The sequence below is a fragment of the Cadophora gregata genome, assembly GCF_030347475.1.
Source record: "Cadophora gregata isolate MNR1 chromosome Unknown scaffold_6, whole genome shotgun sequence".
Taxonomy (NCBI): Eukaryota; Fungi; Ascomycota; class Leotiomycetes; order Helotiales; family Ploettnerulaceae; genus Cadophora; species Cadophora gregata.
The window spans coordinates 275,520-294,036 of NW_026695929.1; the positions used below are offsets into that span (position 1 = coordinate 275,520).

Genomic DNA, 18,517 nt, shown 5'->3' on the forward strand with positions numbered 1-18,517 from the left:
ATTATAAAAAGCCTCCCACAGTCCACTATAAGCTTACTGCGGCGATTAATGTAATACACATAATAACAATACCCGTGTTTACATGAACAATCGATATCTATTCAGCCTTCGAAAGGAATGTGACGCGTGCTGCAGGACCATGTGTTTCCCCAGATTTAACCCCTTTCCAGCCACACGTGATTCAACCCGCTGCCGAGGCATTTCCACATGCTTGCCTGCTTGCTTGCAAACAAGGGAAACCCCGAATCAAAGATCTCAACACCGACAACTCATAATAAGAATAACCCGCACAAAAACAACAAAAACACGACACACGACCTATGCCCGGATAACGCCCATCTCCAGAATGTCTTCCTCGACAGATCCCAACGCGAAATCACCACCGCGAATCTCCGCGAAATCAACTGCGGACCCTATCCTCCGCAATGCGCTGCGATATACCATCTCTGCAAAGGAGTACGAGACGCTGCATCGGTATATCTTGTCGCGCTCGAAAGTGCTGAAGAGGAACACGCCGTCTGTATCGAGAGTTGAGAAATTGGTTGAGAGGCCGGGGAGAGATGATTATAATGCTGCTGCTGTGAGGGCTAGTGTGAGGGTGTTTGTCGCAACGAGTGCGGCTTTGAAGGTTTGGGAGTTGATCAGTGAGAGATTTCTTGGGAGGGGAAACGTGAGGTGAGTTTTTATCTCTTGAAATGCCAAACCAATTAGTAGAGAGCAATTGCTAATAATGAGATGGATCCAGGACCAAGAAAGTCCCTCTTTGGCGGAATGCGAATTTCAGACTTTCGCTATCATTATCCACCATCCTTCTCCTCCACCGCATCCTCTTCCGCTTCTTCACGCGTCTACGCGCTCACCTTCTCACGCCAGAAGCACGACCTTTCAGACAGCGCAATAAACGGACTTCCAAGACGCTCACTTCATCCCTGGCACCAGCTATTGGAGCCAGTCTGGCAGGTTTCGCATTGGCTATCAACCCCGCTGATCAATTGAGAGTTACGATTTCGATATACGCGTTAAGTAGAGCTGCGGAGTTCGCGTATAACCTTGCAGAGGAAGAGGGCTGGCTTTGGTCGAAAGGAGAGAAACCTTGGTGGTGGGGAAGTTGGCTACTTTTCCCGTTTACGAGTGGACAGTTGCTGCATGCTTTTGTGTTTGATAGGGATTGTTTTCCTAAGGTACGTTCTTTGGCTTCTCTATGAGGTAGGAATAGTTTATGCTGACCTTATTAGGCATATGGAGATTTCATACTGAAATACTCGCCTACTTATGTCCAGTCTCGGCCGGAAGACTACCCAACCCACCTCCCTTGGCCAGGTGCTTACGAACAAGTTGATTCGCTAGCAGAGATGGCTCGTCTGAAATACCCGTAAGTCTATTCCACTACCCTGTTCAAAGTAAGTATAAAGCTAAAAACTAACAACCCCCCAGAAAATTCGTCTCCCCCATCCTCTTCCCCAACACCACCACCCTCCCACCAACCCTCCAAAAAATCTCCCCCATAACCTCCCCCGCCCACCCCCTCCTCACATCCCTAACCTGCGCCGTCCTGCACCCTTCCGACCCCTCCTGCACACGCACCTACCTCTCCCACTACCTGACCACCATCCCGCCTCTAACCCGCTTCTTCACCCTCATCTTCACCATCCTCTCTCTCCCCTCATACTCCAAATTCTACGCCTCGCCCCTCAGCACCCTCAACTCCCTCGCCGCCAAAATCCTCCGCTACACGCTCTTCACGTCCGGCTCTATCGGCACCTCCTGGGCGGCGATATGTCTTTTCCAGTCGTACTTACCGGCTAAGCTGCTTGCTACGCAGAGATTCTTCCTTGGTGGGTTTCTGGGCGGGATGTGGGGGTTTGCGGTGAGGAGGGAGGCGAGGGGGGAGTTCCTCTATGCGGTGAGGGCGAGTTTGGATAGTTTGTGGAAGGTGGGAAGGAAGAGGGGGTGGTGGAGGGGTGTGAGGGGTGGGGATGTTTGGATCTTTGTGGTTGGGTTGATGGTTGTTAATGTGGTTTTTGAGAGGGAGGGGAGGGCGGTTAGTGAGGGGGTTGTGAGGAGGGGCGTGGGGTTTCTTAGGGGGGAGGGCGTGAGGGATAGGGTTGGGGAGGAGGAGAAGGAGAGGGAGAGGAGGAGGGAGGAGGAGAGGAGGGGGGAGGAGAGTAAGGGAAAGGGGAGAGCTTGAGGTTGAAGTTGGGTTGGGTTGGGTTGATCGCATCGGAGGAGACGAGCCTGTTTCTAGGTCCAACGACTAGCAAGAAGCTCGAAAGTGCGATCGAGAAGCTGCATCAGCCCTGAGATCACCGCACCACCTTATCCTCAGAGTCTCAGGACTTGGACATCACGCCTAGCTGACAAGAAGACCTCCCATGCACCTCATCCAGGCGAGCTGGGCATTAGCGTATCACGTCGCGTCACGAAGGGTTGGTATTAATTTGATTTGATTTGCTTTGAGCATGAGCATGAGCATGAGCATTCACCGCATTGATGATTATATGTTTTCACGGCTTTACTTATGTCTTATGTCTTATGTCTTATTACGAGAGACGGACGGACGCGTGATTGCGAATGTAGATAGTAATACAAATACAAATTCAATATTATGTTATATTTATGAAGTGTTATGAGGTGATTAAGGTGATTGAGGTGTTATGTTCTGTTCTGTTAAGAGGTCTGTTCTGCTTCTGCTTCTGCTTCGGGGCGGATGAGATGAGAAGATGAGTGGATGAGAAGATGAGAAGATGAGATGAGAGAATGGAAAGAAAGGGATGTTGTTGCGGATTGTTAATAGGTGAAGCAAATAATGAATTGATCGGCCACGGCATCATCCAGATTGATTGATTAATTAATTAATTAATCGAATAATCGAGAGAATGAGTGAGGTCAGATTATGTAAATGATTATACAAACAATAATTGATTGGTATTGGTATTGGTATTGGTATTGGGTATTACAATGTACCACCGAAGTAAGTAAGTAATCTATGTGCCTTCCCCCACTCCATCCTACCCTACCCTACGCTACCCTATCCTACCAGGCATGGAAGAAATGAAGACCGGCCTGCCTTCACAGAATGAATTTTTAAGAATCCCTTCTCCCTTTCCCTTCCCTTCTTTCCTCGATCCTTCCCTGTGTCTTTGCAGGTGGATCGGATCGGCATCTAACCAGTTGATAGTGGACGCCAGCCCTCTCTCCACTAATAACAAGAGCAGCAGAAGCAGTAGCAGCGGCAAACAATAAGTCCAAGAACGATCAAGACACCTCAAACTCCAATCCCCAGTGTAGCGAAAAAGAACTTAATTTACAAAAAACACCACACTCACTCATTCCATCCCATGTCCAAACACAGCTCAAGAACCGAATCAAAAGCCAATTCCACCAATCCACTAATCAACCTCCCCCAAACCCATCTCCCCAACCGGAATCCTATCCCTCAACCACGCAAGCGTCGCCTCCGTCCCCTTCTCCAACACCGTATACTTCGGCACCCTAAACCGATTCCCACTCACATCGAGAGTCTGCAATCCCCCGGGCCCACCAAGGAGTCCAATACGGGCATTAAGACTATTGATGTCGTTGCTACTGCAGTCTAGGACGCGGAGACCCTTGACGGCATCGGGTGAGAGTTCGCGGATGGTGTTGTGGGAGGCGAGGAGGGTGACGAGGCTGGGGAAGTGGGGTTTGAGAGGGGGCAGGGAGGTCAGGCGATTGAAGCTGATGTCGAGTCTGGAGAGGTGGGGGGCTTTGAGGCGCTGGATGAGCGGTTGGAGGGAGTTGAAGGTGTTGGAGCTGAGGTTGAGGTCTTTGAGGGTGGGGAGGTCGAGGTCGTCTTTGAGGAAGGAGTCGCTTGTTAGCTCGTTGTGGTTGAGGTTTAGTGTTGTTAGAGTTGCGGCGAAGAATGCGATTGAGGCTGGGATCTCTTTGAATATGTTGTGGTGCAGTTCTACGACGTATATCGAGTTGGCGGAGGCGATATCCGCGGCGGCAACGGGATTTAGAGAGTGAGACTGGGTGTTTGATCGATCCAACACGCCGCCTGCTTTGACTGGCCAATCTGACGAACCGGGACGAGGTGATGCAGGTGGTGTACCTGAAGCTGAATAGAAGTCTCCATCGGCGCCCGTGTTCATTTCTGGTTCTTCAGGTTCCATTCGTGCTTTCAGGGTTCGCTTCAAGTCCTTGGTCGTCATGCTTGAGAATTTCTTCTCCCTTAATGGATTACCGCTTACTCTGAATATGTCGAGACTCTCCATTGCTCCTATCCTGTCGTCCAAGGTCTTGAGATTGTTCCCACTAAAGTTTACATTCTTGATCTTTGGCAGCTTCACGAAGCCGTCGGGTATGGATCCCAGATTATTATCCTCCGCAGCCAGGGTAAGAAGTGAAACCCATGATTCCAAGTCTGGAAGCTCGGTTAACCGATTTGCGGAACAGCTGAGCTGGTGAAGAGCTGGAAGCCTCAGAGTCCCCGAGACATCCAGATTAGTGAGAGCGTTTGCAGTGATGTCCAAGATTTGGAGGTGACGCAGCTCGTCTACTTCTGAATAAATCAAAGTCCCTGTGAGCTGATTCTTGGCGGCAAGAAGCTCAATCAAAGGCAGATGGCGGAGTTTTTCGAAAGGTAGAGACTTGAACTTATTCTCTGTGATGTTGAGGACCCGCAATCTCACTAGCTCTGCCAAACCTTCGGGTAAGGAGGTAAGTGCGTTGCTCTGCATGTCTAACAGCTCAAGGTTTGTGAGGGCCGTTATGCTTGGGTCCAATGGGCCAGTCAATCCGTTGCTGGCAATCTTCAACTCGCGCAACGAGGGTACCTGAGATATAACCTGAAATACTTCATTGCCAAGCTTGTTGTTCGACTACAGGGGTCAGCATAAAACCGGGTACATGGATACATACGTCACTTACGAGATTCAGAGTAGTTAGTAGCTCTAGTCTACGAAGTCCCAGAGGTAGAGCTATCAAAACATTGCCATGCAAATCAAGTGTCTCCAGTCCTCCAAACTGATTGCCTTTTGCATCATCGTCATCTGCACTTTCTCTGGGATCCACATCGGGAAAAACGTCGTCTGAAAGCAATTCAAGTTCGTTATTGGCAGCAATAAATCTTGTCAAATCAACAGATTCAGCCCAAGCACCACCTTGAGAAGTTATCGAGTCCAAATTGTACATGTCCATGACTTCATCTGGGATCTGCTTGAAGCCCATTGCTGCAATATTGAGCCTTCCATCCGTCCTCGCTGCGTCAATGCGTTTCCGAAGCAGGCCTTTTGCACCATCCTGTCGCACTTGCTGATTGAATGGATCGTCGGCAAGCCCAAAATCAAAAGTGACAGCAGGGATGACTGTTGCGTCAGAGGATTCCGATTCAACGGTGGACGACTGTTTGGATGCAGCAGCACGCTTCGCAGCCTTAGCTTTAGCGATTTGATCACGTAGAGCAAGAGACGACTTTCTTGGAGTTGTAGTCTGATCATCCACAGAGCCACCTGAAAATGTGCTTGTGGCTTTGGAGGTCTTGGAAGTGGTTGACGCAGCTTCGGACGAGCTATTTGAGAAAGTTGTCGATTGTTTCTTAGGAACGAACCCAATTCTGTCTAAATCGTTCGCTTGATCCAGGTTCTGTGTGGAAGGTTTCCGGAACAAGCCATTGATTGAGGCTCGAGGTTTCAGTGGCCGTGCGGAAAGCGTCTTGCTGCCAGCTTTGATATTTGGTAGATTTGTTCCCTTGACTGGGCTTGGTGATCTGTGAAGAGAGGCTGAGAAACTTGGCGATGGAAGCCTCGAGACTTCTGGAGGAGCCATACTCTGACTCGTGGATGGCGTCTTCGAAGACTGCCCAGTACCAGGACGCTTCTGTGGGGTTTGCCCATGGAATACTGATTGTGGTGGCCTGAAGGTATTTGTCGAAGCTCGAAAGTCGATTGGTATCGAATTTCCAGAGCTGGTTCCGGATCCAGCACTCGAGGTTGGCCTTGAGCTTACAGACCGAGATGGAGGTCTCATGGGACTATCGTTCCTGTAGAAACTTGAACCTCGCTTCCGTACTGCTGGTGAAGAGGGTATATTCTGCAGTGTTTCCATTGTTCGTTCGGACAGAGATGGTCGTGGCCTGGAACTCCGAGGTAGATCATATGTTTGTGTGTCCTCCAGTACTGGACTATCATCTTTTTCGATCACATCATGATCATCTCTTGCCTCGACCTGGACGGGGTCTACTCTCATGGCAGGCCTTGACGGCTTCCTGAACAGAACATCCTGACTAGCTTTCCTTCGGGGCTGTTGGACAGCAGGAGTATGTATAACGGTACCAGTTGAGACGTCTCGATCGCGGGAAGCTAGGATAGATTGGCGATTGGAGGTCGACGGGACACGAGGCTTCGAAAATTGTGTGGACAGGGTGTTGTGCGAGGCAGAGCTTCGAAGTCGCGGATTGACAATGCTACTTTGTCTGGATGCTTGTAGGTTATCTTTTGACGGAGTAGCACGTAGGCTGGGTACAGGTAGTCTCGATGGTCTCGGGAGACCAGACGGTCTTGCACTTGGTGATTGTTCCATGGTTGACTGACTGGCTGTAATTGACTGGAAAGTGTGAGTGTGAGTGTGCGAATGTGCTCGCGGCAAGTGGATGTCTGTGTCTAGAGATAGCGCATAGTGCTATGGACTGAAAGTTGAAGATGTTGTCTGTGTGTATTATTGACTAAGTCGAACGGCAGAGGTAAACAGGAACAGGAACAAAAAAGCGAAGCTGAAACCGGGACACGAAGGAATTCAGGAGAAGAGGGGATTTAGAAGCAAAGCAAAGCATGCCGTCGCTCACCAGTCCATACTAAATTGACTACAGTATTGTATCTCCGGAGTGCAGCGCAGTCTTAATTAACCAGAAGGCCACTGACGCCCAGGAAGCAACGGTGGAAGGTCGGTCGCTGCCAAATCGAGCCTCGCCTACCAAAAAGTTCCGAGGAACAAAATGAGGTCTTGGTCCTGGTGGTCCCTGACTAGGCGCGTATGGGCCAATGGCAGTGCGCGCTTGGATATTCGGCCAATACTCGTATTGGAGAGAAACGACACGGAGTTCCTTCCCAAGCCAGCCACTTTGCACTATCACAGCCGCGTGCCGAGGGGCCCTGCTAGGTAGGTACTCACGGAGCATTTCCAGGTCCCAAACCTGAAGGGCTTGGTGGAGGGGTGGATTGTGAATGACCCGGCATTGGAAAAGTTGTGGATGCTGAGTCAATACCTCAATAATGGCCATGCCAGTGCACAAGGGCCAAAGCGTTGTGCATTTTGCTGGAAATAGAGCTTGGGAACGCCGCGGCGTGTGCCTACAGCATTGTACAGTATTATGATTCCGCCTTGTGGAGCAGAGCTGTGCTTGAGCAGTTCTGACTCTGACTCTGACTCTGTCAATAAGGTTAAGGTTGAGCCTCTGGTTGAGTCTTGACTCTTGACTCTTGACTCTTGACTCTTGAGCATGCGGCACGGCAGAGAGAAGCGAACCCCCTGAATTGAAAAGATACACCACTGCTCAGTCACTCATGCAGAGCTACAACTGAGCTGCGTAGGCTTCCAATCCTTATACTGAGGAAATGGCGAGTCACTGATCATTTCAGTCAATACATATTCAATTCATCATGGCTACTTTTTAATTTATTAATTGAAGCTGGCCTCAATCCCTCCCAGCCTCTGGATATCTGAAGTCAAGTCCAGCCCAGCCGCCGCTTTTAAAGCACGACCACGACCCTGGCCCGTTGCCCTTCACAACCAGCCCCCCACCTAAATAGTCGGATTAACCATTCTTCCTTAGCTGCGCTCCCGGCCACCTTAGGTTTGAAACCATCCAGCGCAACGCATCCGCATCCCCATCCATCCTGTCGCAAAGCTACCTTACCCTCCCCACACTCTATCTTGAGCGACCATCTCTGGCAACTGTGAATGTGCAACGGTGGATACTGTTTGTCACAGTAGATCAATCATTGTATAGCGCAGTACACATCATCGCGAGAGCTACGCGACTGCACTCCAATCCATCTTAACCGCGTCGCATAACTCTAACCTTCAATCCCACGGGTCTCAGACCTCATCCACTTGACAGACTCGGTCGCATACACATACCGAGTACTGGACATAGAGACTTGATTCACATCTTGCATCTCCATCTGTATGGATGTCGCAATCTATGTTTGTACACGGCTAACCTGTGACAGCTTGCCACAATGGCATCCCAATCCTCCTACTCTGGGGTTGCTACACCAGCAGACAACCCTTCTACCCCGCAGCCAATCGGTGTCGATATCCCTTCCAAGGATGATATACCTCGAGGAATCTCTCCGACTACGTCTATGATAGTCGCTGGCTCTGCCTCATCTATTACTCCACCTCCCTCATCGCAACCGCCTGTCAGACGTCCGGCCTCAGCTCCTCGAACTGCCACTCCCGAGCCAACAGTTCTCTCATCTCCTCCTCCTACTATCACAAATGGCACGAGACGCGATACAGCGAAAAAGTCTGTACCTGCTCGTCCAACTCCCGATCAAATCGCGGATGCCAGTCCTGAAGAGCTGAAGGCGATGCTGCTAAAAGTTGTGGCTGAGAATGAGAAGTTGGACATGGCAGTGAGTGAAGCGAGAATGTCGGCAGCACACTACAAGCTCCAACATAACCTTCTCACGATCGAGAGTGAAGAGGCGTTGAAACGCATGGAAGTAGAACATGATATTACTAGACGAGAAGTTCAGGTCCTTCAGGTCAATGGACGGGATACTACCACCAGCGACTACACTCAAAAATTGAAGGCTCACTGCAAGATGGTTGAGGAAGACAACCTTCTTCACCGCCGTCGCTTGGAGAAAGCTAAGCGACTCCTCGAGACGAAAGAGGAGGAGATCCTGGATGCCAAGGACGAGATCGTACGCCTACAGCAACGTATCCGCCAAAACCGTGAACACATCAATATTCTTCGCAGCCCAGGTGGCCCTCTACATATCTCTACCCCAAAGACGACTCCAGCCACTCCTCACCAATATCGTGGAACTCCCAAGTACACACCCAACACCAACCGATCCATTCGTTATGGTCCGGGTCCTTCGCAAGATAACCAAGAGAAGTTCAACGCACTCCTTCTTGCAGGATCTGTCCTTAGCCAGGAGAATAACAGTGCGCCATCTACTCCCACTGTTGCTCGCCGTCCTGACCCTCGCACCCCAAACAGACATAACAGAGGCGTCCAATCGCTCTCCTCCTTCCCCACTACTCCTGGATCAGCCAGACCAGTAGCCCACCCTTCCGGTCTCCTCCCTTCAGCTCAATTCTCTCCTCACGCCGAAGCCCGCGTTGCCTCGAACCTAAGTCAACATGTTTCGCAACACTCCCGTGAGCGTCGTCGCAAGTCCCGTGATAGCACCATCTCCGTCTCCGATAACGAGGATGTCGCCCATTCCGGAGCCAATTATCGAGAGGAGAGCGAGGAAGTCCAAGAGAGTCAAGCTAGCCAGAGTGCTACGGAGATGTTGCGTGCCGACCCTCGCGAGTCTTTTGAGGTTGCTGCTTCTCGTACCCATACTCCTATCCCAGCCGACAAGCACTTCCACCAAGCTAAGTTGTACGCTCCCGTCACCAAGCGCAAGCTGGACCACGATCACAACGAACCTATCAAGAAGATGCGTATAGAGGGTGTAGGTCTGGGAATTGGGTTTGACACCGGTCGTTTGTGATTATCTGGAATTCAATGGAATGATTGTATGATAAGATTGATGATAGGTGAATATCTCGATGGAGTTCGACACAAGTTTGAGAAGTCTCCTGATATGGCAAGCATGCAAGCAAGCAAGCAAGGGATCAAATCATTCATGGATTTTTTTTATTAACAACACAGCTGTATCATAGTTTTGGAAGGTGCTCCCCCAGCTCAGCTCAGCTTAGTTTAGCTTAGGTGCTTTTCTACTCTGTTCAGTCAGTTAACTGGCAAGTCAGCTTAGCTTAGCTTACTTAGTCTACTTAATCTACTCATTTCAATTCAATTCATGTGGAAGCAAGCCTACCTAGCTTCTAGTTTAGAAATTGAAATTGAATCTTTTCAGAGCTGTATTTTGTTCAGTGCTTCCTTCAGATATGCTTTTGAGTCTTACGCGCACGTCGGCAGGTATTGAGAGCTAAGGTAGCTATAATCTAAGTTGCTCTGGCTGATCTATGTTACAGCCAAGCCATCTGTCCATACATTCAGGTAAGGCATTGGACTTCGATAGATTGCATGTGACTTCACATGGAAGGAAATACAAAGTAATATTTCTTGCCGGGAATTTGTACTCCCTGTTGCCTGTTGTTCGTACTGCATTTATAGAAGGGATGACGACAGCTTTCGGTTCTCTGGCGAGGGAGGTAAGTGGCAAGTAGATATGTTACGCGAGGTTCGCGATCAAAACATGGCACCCTTATTTTGCTTTTAAAAACATTAACGTGCTTGTATGGTTGAGTTACGGTAGAAAGGTAAAGAGAAAAATAGAAAGTGACATTGTCTTTATCATGCTTCGAAGACCATACCATACATTTAGCTTATTTCAGATTAGCTCATTAGGTATGGCTTTCCAAGTAATACTTCTATAAGTATCAAAACAGAGCTGGTCCCTAATCTTGGCATCAACGAACAAGATCCCCGTCGAAGACGTCAAAGGTAAACCCTGTTGTCGATCGAATATTTTTTCGCCCCTCTCACATGCTAAAGGGACCATTTGCAGATCTGCTTGGTGGAAAGTGCTATGCAATTCTGGTGACATCCATTCCTTTCCCTCCCATTCTCGCCTGTGCTACATGCCTTGCCTGCTTACCTACTTTCGCCTTGTGTCCGTGCCCCCCACCGTTCCTGCCTCGAAAGCCACGCTAGATACGTCATCTTGGTCGTTCGCGCCTGCGCCACACTGCCCCGCACCCAGTCAACTGCTCCAACTGCTGCTCTCCCTGCTGTTGCTCCCCCTCTTCTTGCTGATCGTCCGCCCTCAACGTCAACATTCTGCCTCTTCTGCCTACATCTGCGACACACAAAAAGCACGCTACGTACCACTAACTACAAAAGAAAACTTCCTTGGTGCCAACACTTTCTTCCTTCTTGAAAGAACACATTCACAAGATACATCTTGAGTACTCTACTACTACTACAAGCATCTCTCACAATACAAACAAATAAGCAAACAGATCAGATCAGATCAGATCAACTACCTTCATCATGTCTGCTAGCACAGTCCACGTCAAGAACATCAGTTCTGCCACCAGCGAGAAGGAGATCAAGGATTTCTTTTCCTTCTGGTAAGTCTCTTCTCAACTCTCCTTGTGTTGTTGTGCCACCTGCTAACTTCTACAGTGGTAAGATCAGCTCCATCGAGGTCACCAAATCCGGAGAGTCGCAAAATGCCACCGTAACTTTCGAAAAGGAGACAGCTGCGAAGACTGCCCTCCTCCTCGACAACACCCAGCTCGGTGCCACACATGTCCAAGTCACCAGCGCCACTGGATCAAACAACGACGATGGAAGCCACTTCACACAAAACACTGAGAGAGACAGCGATGAGATCACTCAGGAGGAGAAGCCCCGTGCCCGTATCGCTGCTGAGTACATTGCCCACGGTTACGTTCTCGGCGACCAGGCTATCCAGAAGGCCATCGACCTTGACACCAAGCACGGAGTTTCCAACCGCTTCTTGTCCACCCTCACCAGCCTAGACCAGAAGTACCATGCTACCGATAAGGCCAAGTCTGTCGATCAATCCTACGGCGTCACCGAAAAGGCCAACAACCTTCTCACTGGCTTGACCTCCTACTTCGAGAAGGCCGCTGGAACTCCCACTGGCCAGAAGCTCGTCAACTTCTATACCCAAGGATCCAAGCAAGTCCAGGATATCCATGCCGAGGCTCGCCGTCTCGCCGATTTGAAGAAGCAGGATGCTGGTGTCACAAAGGTTCCCGGTACCGAGAAGACTACTTGTAAGTGTGCTTCAGATTCTAAGAACTGCCCATGTGAGGCGGGCAAATGTTCTTGTGTTGGATGTGAGAAGTCAGATGTCAAGAAGGTTGCCGAGACGGAGAAGACAACTTGCAAGTGTGGTGGCGACACCAAAGTATGCGGTTGCGCACCAGGAAAGTGTTCATGCAGCGATTGTCCTAAGGCAACGACCGAACCTGTTGCTGGTACCGACAAGACGACCTGCAAATGTGGAGGAGATGACAAGAACTGTCCTTGTAAGTTCCACTTCCCCGATCGTGTGTCTCGGAGTACTTTATACCTCCGAGACATGACCAAAATAACAATTGCTGACACTTTCATTACAGGCGAGTCTGGCAAATGTGCTTGCATCGGCTGCTCCAAGTAAACGTCACCGGATCAACACATTCTCTTTAATTCGCTAGTTTCCTTGGGCCGAATTTCAACAAAAAACTTGTATTTCTATTTATTTTTAGATGGGTGTTTTCGCTGACAAGTTGCTCGCGTGTTTACTTTTCAGCCCCTAGCACATCCACCCCTTCTGCATCTGCTGTCGCTTCCGAGGGAACGGGTGTTGTTGAGAGCACAAAGGTTGCACCTTTGGAGCCTGAGAAGATTACTTATGCTTGATTGATTGGTTTGGTTTGCGCTTTGTCGTTGCCGTTGCCGTTGTTATCTTGCAATGCGATGCGTGCGTGCGGTTTGGGCGGTTGTTAATTGATTTGAAAGTTGAGGGGGGTTGGGTTGGGTTGGCGTGTGGTGCGAGATGTGGGAATGGGAATGGGAATTGGTGCCGAGATACCTGGTTTTCGAGAGAGGGGTACCTCAGGGATGGGTTGATGGACTGGTGGATGGATGAAAAGAAGGGGAGAAGCATGCTTGCTTGCAAATGCTAAGATTTCTACGAAACCAGATTATGTTTTATGAATGGAATGCATCATCAACCAATCAATCAATCAATTTCCTTCCAATATGCTCACAGTCTGAATATACTTTCCGAAGTGAAATAGATTAGTTTGCATTTGAAGTTAGATATGAATATACTATGACACAGATGATGAGGTTTAAAGATAGGTAGGTAGGTAGGTAGGTAGGCAGGTAGGTAGGAAGCGAGGAAAACATGAGGATATCAAGTGGAGGGGGTGTCTGTAATCCCTGACTGATTTTTATGTATCTACCTACCTTCTACTCTTAGCACATTTTTTCTACTTTCTACTCTCTACCTACGTCTTACAGTCAGAAAGGAAATCCCCAAGTTCCTTTTATAGAAGAAATTTCTCCTACGAAGCAGGTACCTACCTACCGACCGACCGGGTCTTCACATCCATCCTCGAAGGGAGAGACCAGACCGGACCAGACCGGACCAGGCCAGACCGGACCGGACTCCTTTAGATGAGTTGATTTTGAGGTAGGGGTAGGGGTAGGGGTAGGGGTAGGGGTAGGTATAGATGGATGGATGGATGGATGAGGATCATATGGGTGAGCATTTGGGTAGGTAAGGTAGGTAAGGTAGGTATTTTATTGTGTGGGGCTTGGGCTTGGACTTGGGAGAGGTTGGTTTAGGTGGAGGGAGAGGTTGGGTTAGGTGGAGGGATTGTGCTGAGAAGGGGAAGTGGGAGTGTGGTTGATTGAAGTGGTGTGGTGTGGTTTTGAGTGGTTCTGTGGGATAATGAATGGTTTTGAGGCTTGATGGTTTTACTGTTTCGTTTTTTTTTTATATATGTATGTATGGATGTGACTATTATGCATGCATGCATGAATGCATACTCGCAACCATATATCCGTCCATCCATATATCGTGCTCAAGCTGGCAATCAATCAAGCAATGCAATGCAATGCCCCTCCAGTCTACGCATCTTTCTCATCCCATAGCACAATCCCCTCCTCCCAACCAGTGATCCATCCACCAATAATTGATCATACATCCCATCCCGTGAAGTGTCAGGGAGTGAGTGAAAAACCATCACATCACATCACATCACTTCACTACTTCACGTCCGGAGTCTCGGTCTTCTTCATCGTCTCCTTGAGGTGGGCGTCTAGTGGGCCGGCGGGGTTGGAGGGGAGGTTCTGTTTGAGGGGGGGTATGTTAGTAGGAGTTGGTAGTAGATTGAGGTATGGAGGTGGAAATAGGGAGGTGGAAGTAGGGAGGTTGAAATAGGGAGGCTGAAATAGGGAGGTGGAAATGAGAGGCGGGGGGAGGCGGATTGGAATGAGATGGGATGCAATTCATGGTGAAAAGAATGATGGAGGTCCAAAGCCCGTTTGTTTGGATAAAATGATCTCGAACGTCCCAAACAAAAAACCAAACAAAAGCAATTGAAACGAGATGAAAAAGGGGGGGGGTAACTGGGAGAGAGAAGAGAAAAATAAGACAAACCTCAAGATCCTTCTTACTATCCTCCTTATTGTTGGTATCTTTGTTGATTCCCTGTCCGTCAGAGGGAGCAGATTGTTGCTTTCCGGAGGATTCCTCTGGGGAGGGGGATTGGCGGCCTTGGTTTGGGGCGGACATTTTCAGGGTTTGGGGTATTGAGGTTGAGTTGGGGGATTGGGGGTGAGTCTGAGATGAGGAGGTGTTAGTCTGTTGTTGTCAAAGGGGGATGAGTAGAGATGAGGGATCGCAGTGAGCGAGTGAGGATGATTGATTTTTTGTTGTGAAGAATTGAGTGAGGGATGATGATAGAGGGGTAGCTTTTGAGGGGGAAACAGCTTCGTGAAGCTCTAAAGCGAGAGAGCAATCCATCAAATTGTTGACTTGGCTCTCGCTTCCTCAAAGAATTGAAAGGGGAATTGATTCAAGTACTGACCTTTTTGTTTCTTTGCAAAATCTCAAGATAAATGATCTGAATTTAATCTAATTCAATTTCTGAATATATCGATCGAGCTTTAAACGAGAAAGAAAGACGAAATACCCCTCAACCAAAAAGACCAAAAAGCTGTTTTAACCCCGCCACCCTGTCCCTCAAAACCCTCGACGTCATACCCCTTTCGATACGAATGATCTCCATCAAAACAATTACCCGAAGCGGCTTACTGTGTATAATAAGGCAAGGCTGGCGAGGGGTTGGACGGGGCGGGGGCAGGGGGCAGGGGGCAGGGGGATTGCAAGGCTGAAGGGGACGGGAGTGTGATTGGTGGGCTGGCGAGATGAGATGTTCATGCGAAACGGTGTGGACAGGCAGACAGGACAGCTTGGTGAGGGGAGGGGAAGGAAGGCTGAGAGATGATAGATAGATGGCTTCTTGTTTTTGAAATAACAGCAACACCAGACCAGACCATACCAGACCAGACCTTTGTTTTTGTTTTGGTGCACATCTCCTGACGGCAGCATTGTGAACTGAACTGAACTGAAGCGATACAACATCGTTATAAAGCGAAAGCGTATTCAAGCTCAACTTAAAAATCACCTCAGCTTCGCATCAATAGCTGCAATATTCCATTCCTGGACCTCATCCCCTCTCCGTCTTCGTCCAGCGCTTCGCTCCCGTCTCGCAAGGAACAGCCGCACGTCAAGAAACGCCAGACCAACAGGTCATCCTGTCTCCTATCACCTCAATCTATCTACAAATAGCAACACCCGAAACACCATGGCACCAGATCTCAACTCTGTGCCTCCCTCGCCGCGCCCTCTAGCTTCCTCTCCCCGTCTCACATCCACAACATCCAGTCGACGAACGTCGCAGCAGCTCCAGATGGCTCCTCCTCCTCCACCGTCGTCGACTTCACAATCACATATAGCCTCCTCCACGTCCACCACGACATCCTCATCCCAAACCCAAATTCAACCTCCAACCTCACAACACACATCTCCTCCAGCGAATGCCAACGCCGCGGCGTTGAATATCCTCCCCTCAAATCAGAGCGCTGTCAATCAGGGACAGACAATGACGACGATGGCGTCGGGGATGACGAGTACGGGTGTGTTGGGGGGTGATAATACGGGCGTGGGAACTGGACCTGGGCCATTGAGACATCCTAGGCCTTTGACGGCGGCGGATTTGCATTTACAGTTGGAGAAGGAGCAGGAAGCTGTTGTGAGTGTTTCTCTCCTCTTCATTCCCCCAAATCTCACGATGAGCTGTTCGACCATAATACAATTCTGTATAATAAAACAGACTAACAATCCCAGGTCAACCGTCTTACCCGCGAACTCTCCATGCTCCGCGCCGCCCAAAACGCCTCGGTCGTATCAAACACATCCTCCACCTCCGCCGGTCTTCCAGACACCTACGACCACAACGCAAACCACCTCCTCAGCGGGCCATCTCACCCCACTCCCTCCCAGAGACGACACCACCGCTCCTCCTCAGCGACATCCTCACGCAGCGCCTCCGCCCTAGCATCCTTATCTTCCATCCCTTCTACAACCGCAGATCGAACCCGCGGCCCCTCAAATCCCTCCCAATCAACACAAGCCATCTCCCTCAGTCGCCAGAATTCAACTACCGGTCCTGGTCCAGGCACAGCACGAAGCGGAACTTCCTCTCCTCTCCCAACACCAGGCTCAGGATCCTACCAATCTCTAGCAGGCGAGTCCTTCCCATCATACTACACCTCCCGACCAATCCCACACCGAGATCCTAGTTCAAGCAGTCTAGCTATGAGCGGAGGAGGTGGTGGAGGAGCAGAAATGCATCGCGCCGATAGTATAACTAGTGTTCAGACTACGGGGCGGTATGAGGAAGCTGCGTTTCATCGGCATGAGCTGGAGGCTGTGAAGAGGGAGAATGAGGTGTTGAAGAGGAGGATTAGGGAGTTGGAGAGGGCGGTGAGGGTGAGGAGGAGGGAGATGGGGGAGAGGAGGGAGAGTGATGTTGATGGTGGGGGAATGGGTGGAGGGGGAGGAGAAGACGCGAGGTTGAGGAGTGAGAGTGTTAGTACGACGGCTAGTGTTAGGGATGGTGGGGTTGGAGGCGGAGGAGGTGGTGGTGCTGGAGGTGGAGGCGTGAGTCTTGCCGGTGTTAGGGGGAGGGAGAGTGCGAAGCAGGAGGAGGAGAATGAGAATAAGAATGAGAATGAGGAGAGGGAAGTGCAGGTTGGTGAGAGTGCTAGGAGTGCGGGTTTGTAGGAGAGATGGAATATTAGGGCTTCACGTATGCTCTCTCTATTTCCTTACTTGGGATATCAAAAGGCAAACGGCAAAGATCGAAGAACGAAGGAAAAGATCGTGTTCATAGTTACAGCTACCGGTGAAAGCACGAGACGAGACGAGATGAGATGAGACGAGACGACTTTATGATAAGATACGATACACTTCCTTACCAGGCGTTCCCCTCTGGAACTTGTTCTTGGGTTTAGGTTGGCACACCTCTGGAAAACGAGGAAATGGCAAATAGCAAATGGCAAATAGCAGGCAGGAGATCTTTCTTTTCTCCGGTTTGAAACTTCGCTTTCCCTTTCCCTTTCCATTTCCAATCTGTCGCTGTGTCTGCAGGCTTTCTCTCCTCGCAAATTAGACAATGCATTTAGAACATAGTCACGAACGAAAGAAAATTGGGTTGAATATCTTGATGTTTTGGGACTTGAGATGGGTTTGGTGTTTTGTGATTATGATTGTGATTGTGATTGTGATTGTGATTGTGATTGTGAGTTGGGATTTGGGATTTGTGGTTGTGAGTTGGGATTTGTAAATCCGGTTTGTTGAATGAAATACAGTGGAAGAAAGGAGAGGAGAGGAGAGGAGAGAAGAGAAAGTCATTTTATTACACCCCAGCTGGGGTTGACACTCATCTTTATATATAGATTCAGACACATTCTTCCAATCTTCCAGTCTTCTTTACAAAATCCAAAGTTTCAAATTACTAACCAAGTTAGGAACAAGTACCTTCTCATATGGAAAAAACGGACTTGACAATTTTAAAAGTTGGTCAGCCAGTGAGCTACACCCCTCTCTCTCTCTCTCGTTTGGTATCTCACGTTAGACCTTACTTACCATCAGATTTGAAAGTTGCAAGAGCGGCTGGCTATAAGAAATTGAAGAAAAAAAAGCAAAGGAAAGCAAGGTAAGGTAAGGTAGGTGATGAGTGAGTAGTGTTATTTGCCTGTTTCAAGGAGAAAAAACATCAACTACGCAGTACAGTACCTGAGAAATAGGCGAGATCTCGCTCCCTTTGGTTCCAACATTACATTGAAGCTGGCTTGGCTGGCGTTCTTTAAGGAGCTTACTCCCTCCCTCCCGTGACCCGTGGTGACATCCTCGCCTGCCACCTCAGCAGTGGGGTCACGGGGTGCATGCACTGCACTGCATTCATTCATTCTCCCCAGACCGCAGCCCAGAGAAAGAGAAGAAAAAAATAATTATTGAAAGCACAAAAGAATTCGTTCATTCAGCAAGCACCATAAAACGAAAAACACCAAAAAAGATAATGATCAATTGTACTCCGCTACGGGGAATCGAACCCCGGTCTCCGCCGTTTATCATCAATTGGATTGCTCGAAGAGAACAATCGTTTTTGAAAAGGCAGTATGCTGACCGTTACACCATAGCGGATGAGTTGAGTTTGTTCTGATCTAATCGAGTGAGAAATCGAAGAGATGATT

The 18,517-nt window shown here is 49.2% G+C and overlaps 6 protein-coding genes and 1 non-coding gene across 7 annotated transcripts; 4 read left to right on the top strand and 3 right to left on the bottom strand.

The window, feature by feature from the left end:
* Nucleotides 1-346: 346 nt before the first annotated feature.
* On the top strand, nt 347-2,577 carry ONS95_011918 (uncharacterized protein; the record flags this gene model as incomplete). The annotated part of the gene is made up of 4 exons (XM_058505520.1): nt 347-675; nt 746-1,181; nt 1,236-1,372; nt 1,435-2,577. The coding sequence occupies 4 exons, from the start codon at nt 347-349 to the stop codon at nt 2,186-2,188; spliced, it is 1,656 nt and encodes a 551-aa protein (XP_058358042.1). The 3' UTR covers nt 2,189-2,577.
* ONS95_011919 (uncharacterized protein) lies at nt 2,150-7,465 on the bottom strand. The gene is made up of 2 exons (XM_058505521.1): nt 4,912-7,465; nt 2,150-4,862 (listed from the first exon to the last, which is right to left on the bottom strand). Exons 1-2 carry the CDS (start codon nt 6,559-6,561, stop codon nt 3,390-3,392), a joined length of 3,123 nt encoding a protein of 1,040 aa, XP_058358043.1. The 5' UTR covers nt 6,562-7,465; the 3' UTR covers nt 2,150-3,389.
* ONS95_011920 (uncharacterized protein) lies at nt 7,452-10,453 on the top strand. The gene has a single exon (XM_058505522.1). It carries the CDS (start codon nt 8,220-8,222, stop codon nt 9,714-9,716), a length of 1,497 nt encoding a protein of 498 aa, XP_058358044.1. The 5' UTR covers nt 7,452-8,219; the 3' UTR covers nt 9,717-10,453.
* A 545-nt stretch (nt 10,454-10,998) lies between these two features.
* On the top strand, nt 10,999-13,362 carry ONS95_011921 (uncharacterized protein). Its single transcript, XM_058505523.1, has 3 exons — nt 10,999-11,301; nt 11,357-12,231; nt 12,322-13,362. Exons 1-3 carry the CDS (start codon nt 11,222-11,224, stop codon nt 12,360-12,362), a joined length of 996 nt encoding a protein of 331 aa, XP_058358045.1. The 5' UTR covers nt 10,999-11,221; the 3' UTR covers nt 12,363-13,362.
* A 378-nt stretch (nt 13,363-13,740) lies between these two features.
* ONS95_011922 (uncharacterized protein) lies at nt 13,741-15,067 on the bottom strand. Its single transcript, XM_058505524.1, has 3 exons — nt 14,785-15,067; nt 14,355-14,537; nt 13,741-14,044 (listed from the first exon to the last, which is right to left on the bottom strand). The coding sequence occupies exons 2-3, from the start codon at nt 14,487-14,489 to the stop codon at nt 13,961-13,963; spliced, it is 219 nt and encodes a 72-aa protein (XP_058358046.1). The 5' UTR covers nt 14,490-14,537; nt 14,785-15,067; the 3' UTR covers nt 13,741-13,960.
* An 87-nt stretch (nt 15,068-15,154) lies between these two features.
* On the top strand, nt 15,155-18,193 carry ONS95_011923 (uncharacterized protein). The gene is made up of 2 exons (XM_058505525.1): nt 15,155-16,011; nt 16,107-18,193. The coding sequence occupies exons 1-2, from the start codon at nt 15,565-15,567 to the stop codon at nt 17,043-17,045; spliced, it is 1,386 nt and encodes a 461-aa protein (XP_058358047.1). The 5' UTR covers nt 15,155-15,564; the 3' UTR covers nt 17,046-18,193.
* Nucleotides 18,194-18,355: 162 nt separating this feature from the next.
* Nucleotides 18,356-18,467, bottom strand: ONS95_011924. The gene has a single exon. It is a non-coding gene; the product is annotated as a tRNA-Glu (tRNA).
* Nucleotides 18,468-18,517: the final 50 nt, after the last annotated feature.

Excerpts from the sequence above, each read along its gene's own strand:
- ONS95_011922 (XM_058505524.1), bottom strand. The coding sequence starts at position 14,489 with ATGTCCGCCCCAAACCAAGGCCGCCAATCCCCCTCCCCAGAGGAATCC. Across the intron at positions 14,045-14,354 it reads ATAGTAAGAAGGATCTTGAG|AACCTCCCCTCCAACCCCGC; the intron begins GTTTGTCTTATT and ends CCCCTCAAACAG.
- ONS95_011920 (XM_058505522.1), top strand. The coding sequence starts at position 8,220 with ATGGCATCCCAATCCTCCTACTCTGGGGTTGCTACACCAGCAGACAAC.
- ONS95_011919 (XM_058505521.1), bottom strand. The coding sequence starts at position 6,561 with ATGGAACAATCACCAAGTGCAAGACCGTCTGGTCTCCCGAGACCATCG. Across the intron at positions 4,863-4,911 it reads TACTAACTACTCTGAATCTC|TCGAACAACAAGCTTGGCAA; the intron begins GTAAGTGACGTA and ends TGACCCCTGTAG.
- ONS95_011921 (XM_058505523.1), top strand. The coding sequence starts at position 11,222 with ATGTCTGCTAGCACAGTCCACGTCAAGAACATCAGTTCTGCCACCAGC. Across the intron at positions 11,302-11,356 it reads AAGGATTTCTTTTCCTTCTG|TGGTAAGATCAGCTCCATCG; the intron begins GTAAGTCTCTTC and ends TAACTTCTACAG. Across the intron at positions 12,232-12,321 it reads AGATGACAAGAACTGTCCTT|GCGAGTCTGGCAAATGTGCT; the intron begins GTAAGTTCCACT and ends CTTTCATTACAG.
- ONS95_011923 (XM_058505525.1), top strand. The coding sequence starts at position 15,565 with ATGGCACCAGATCTCAACTCTGTGCCTCCCTCGCCGCGCCCTCTAGCT. Across the intron at positions 16,012-16,106 it reads AGAAGGAGCAGGAAGCTGTT|GTCAACCGTCTTACCCGCGA; the intron begins GTGAGTGTTTCT and ends TAACAATCCCAG.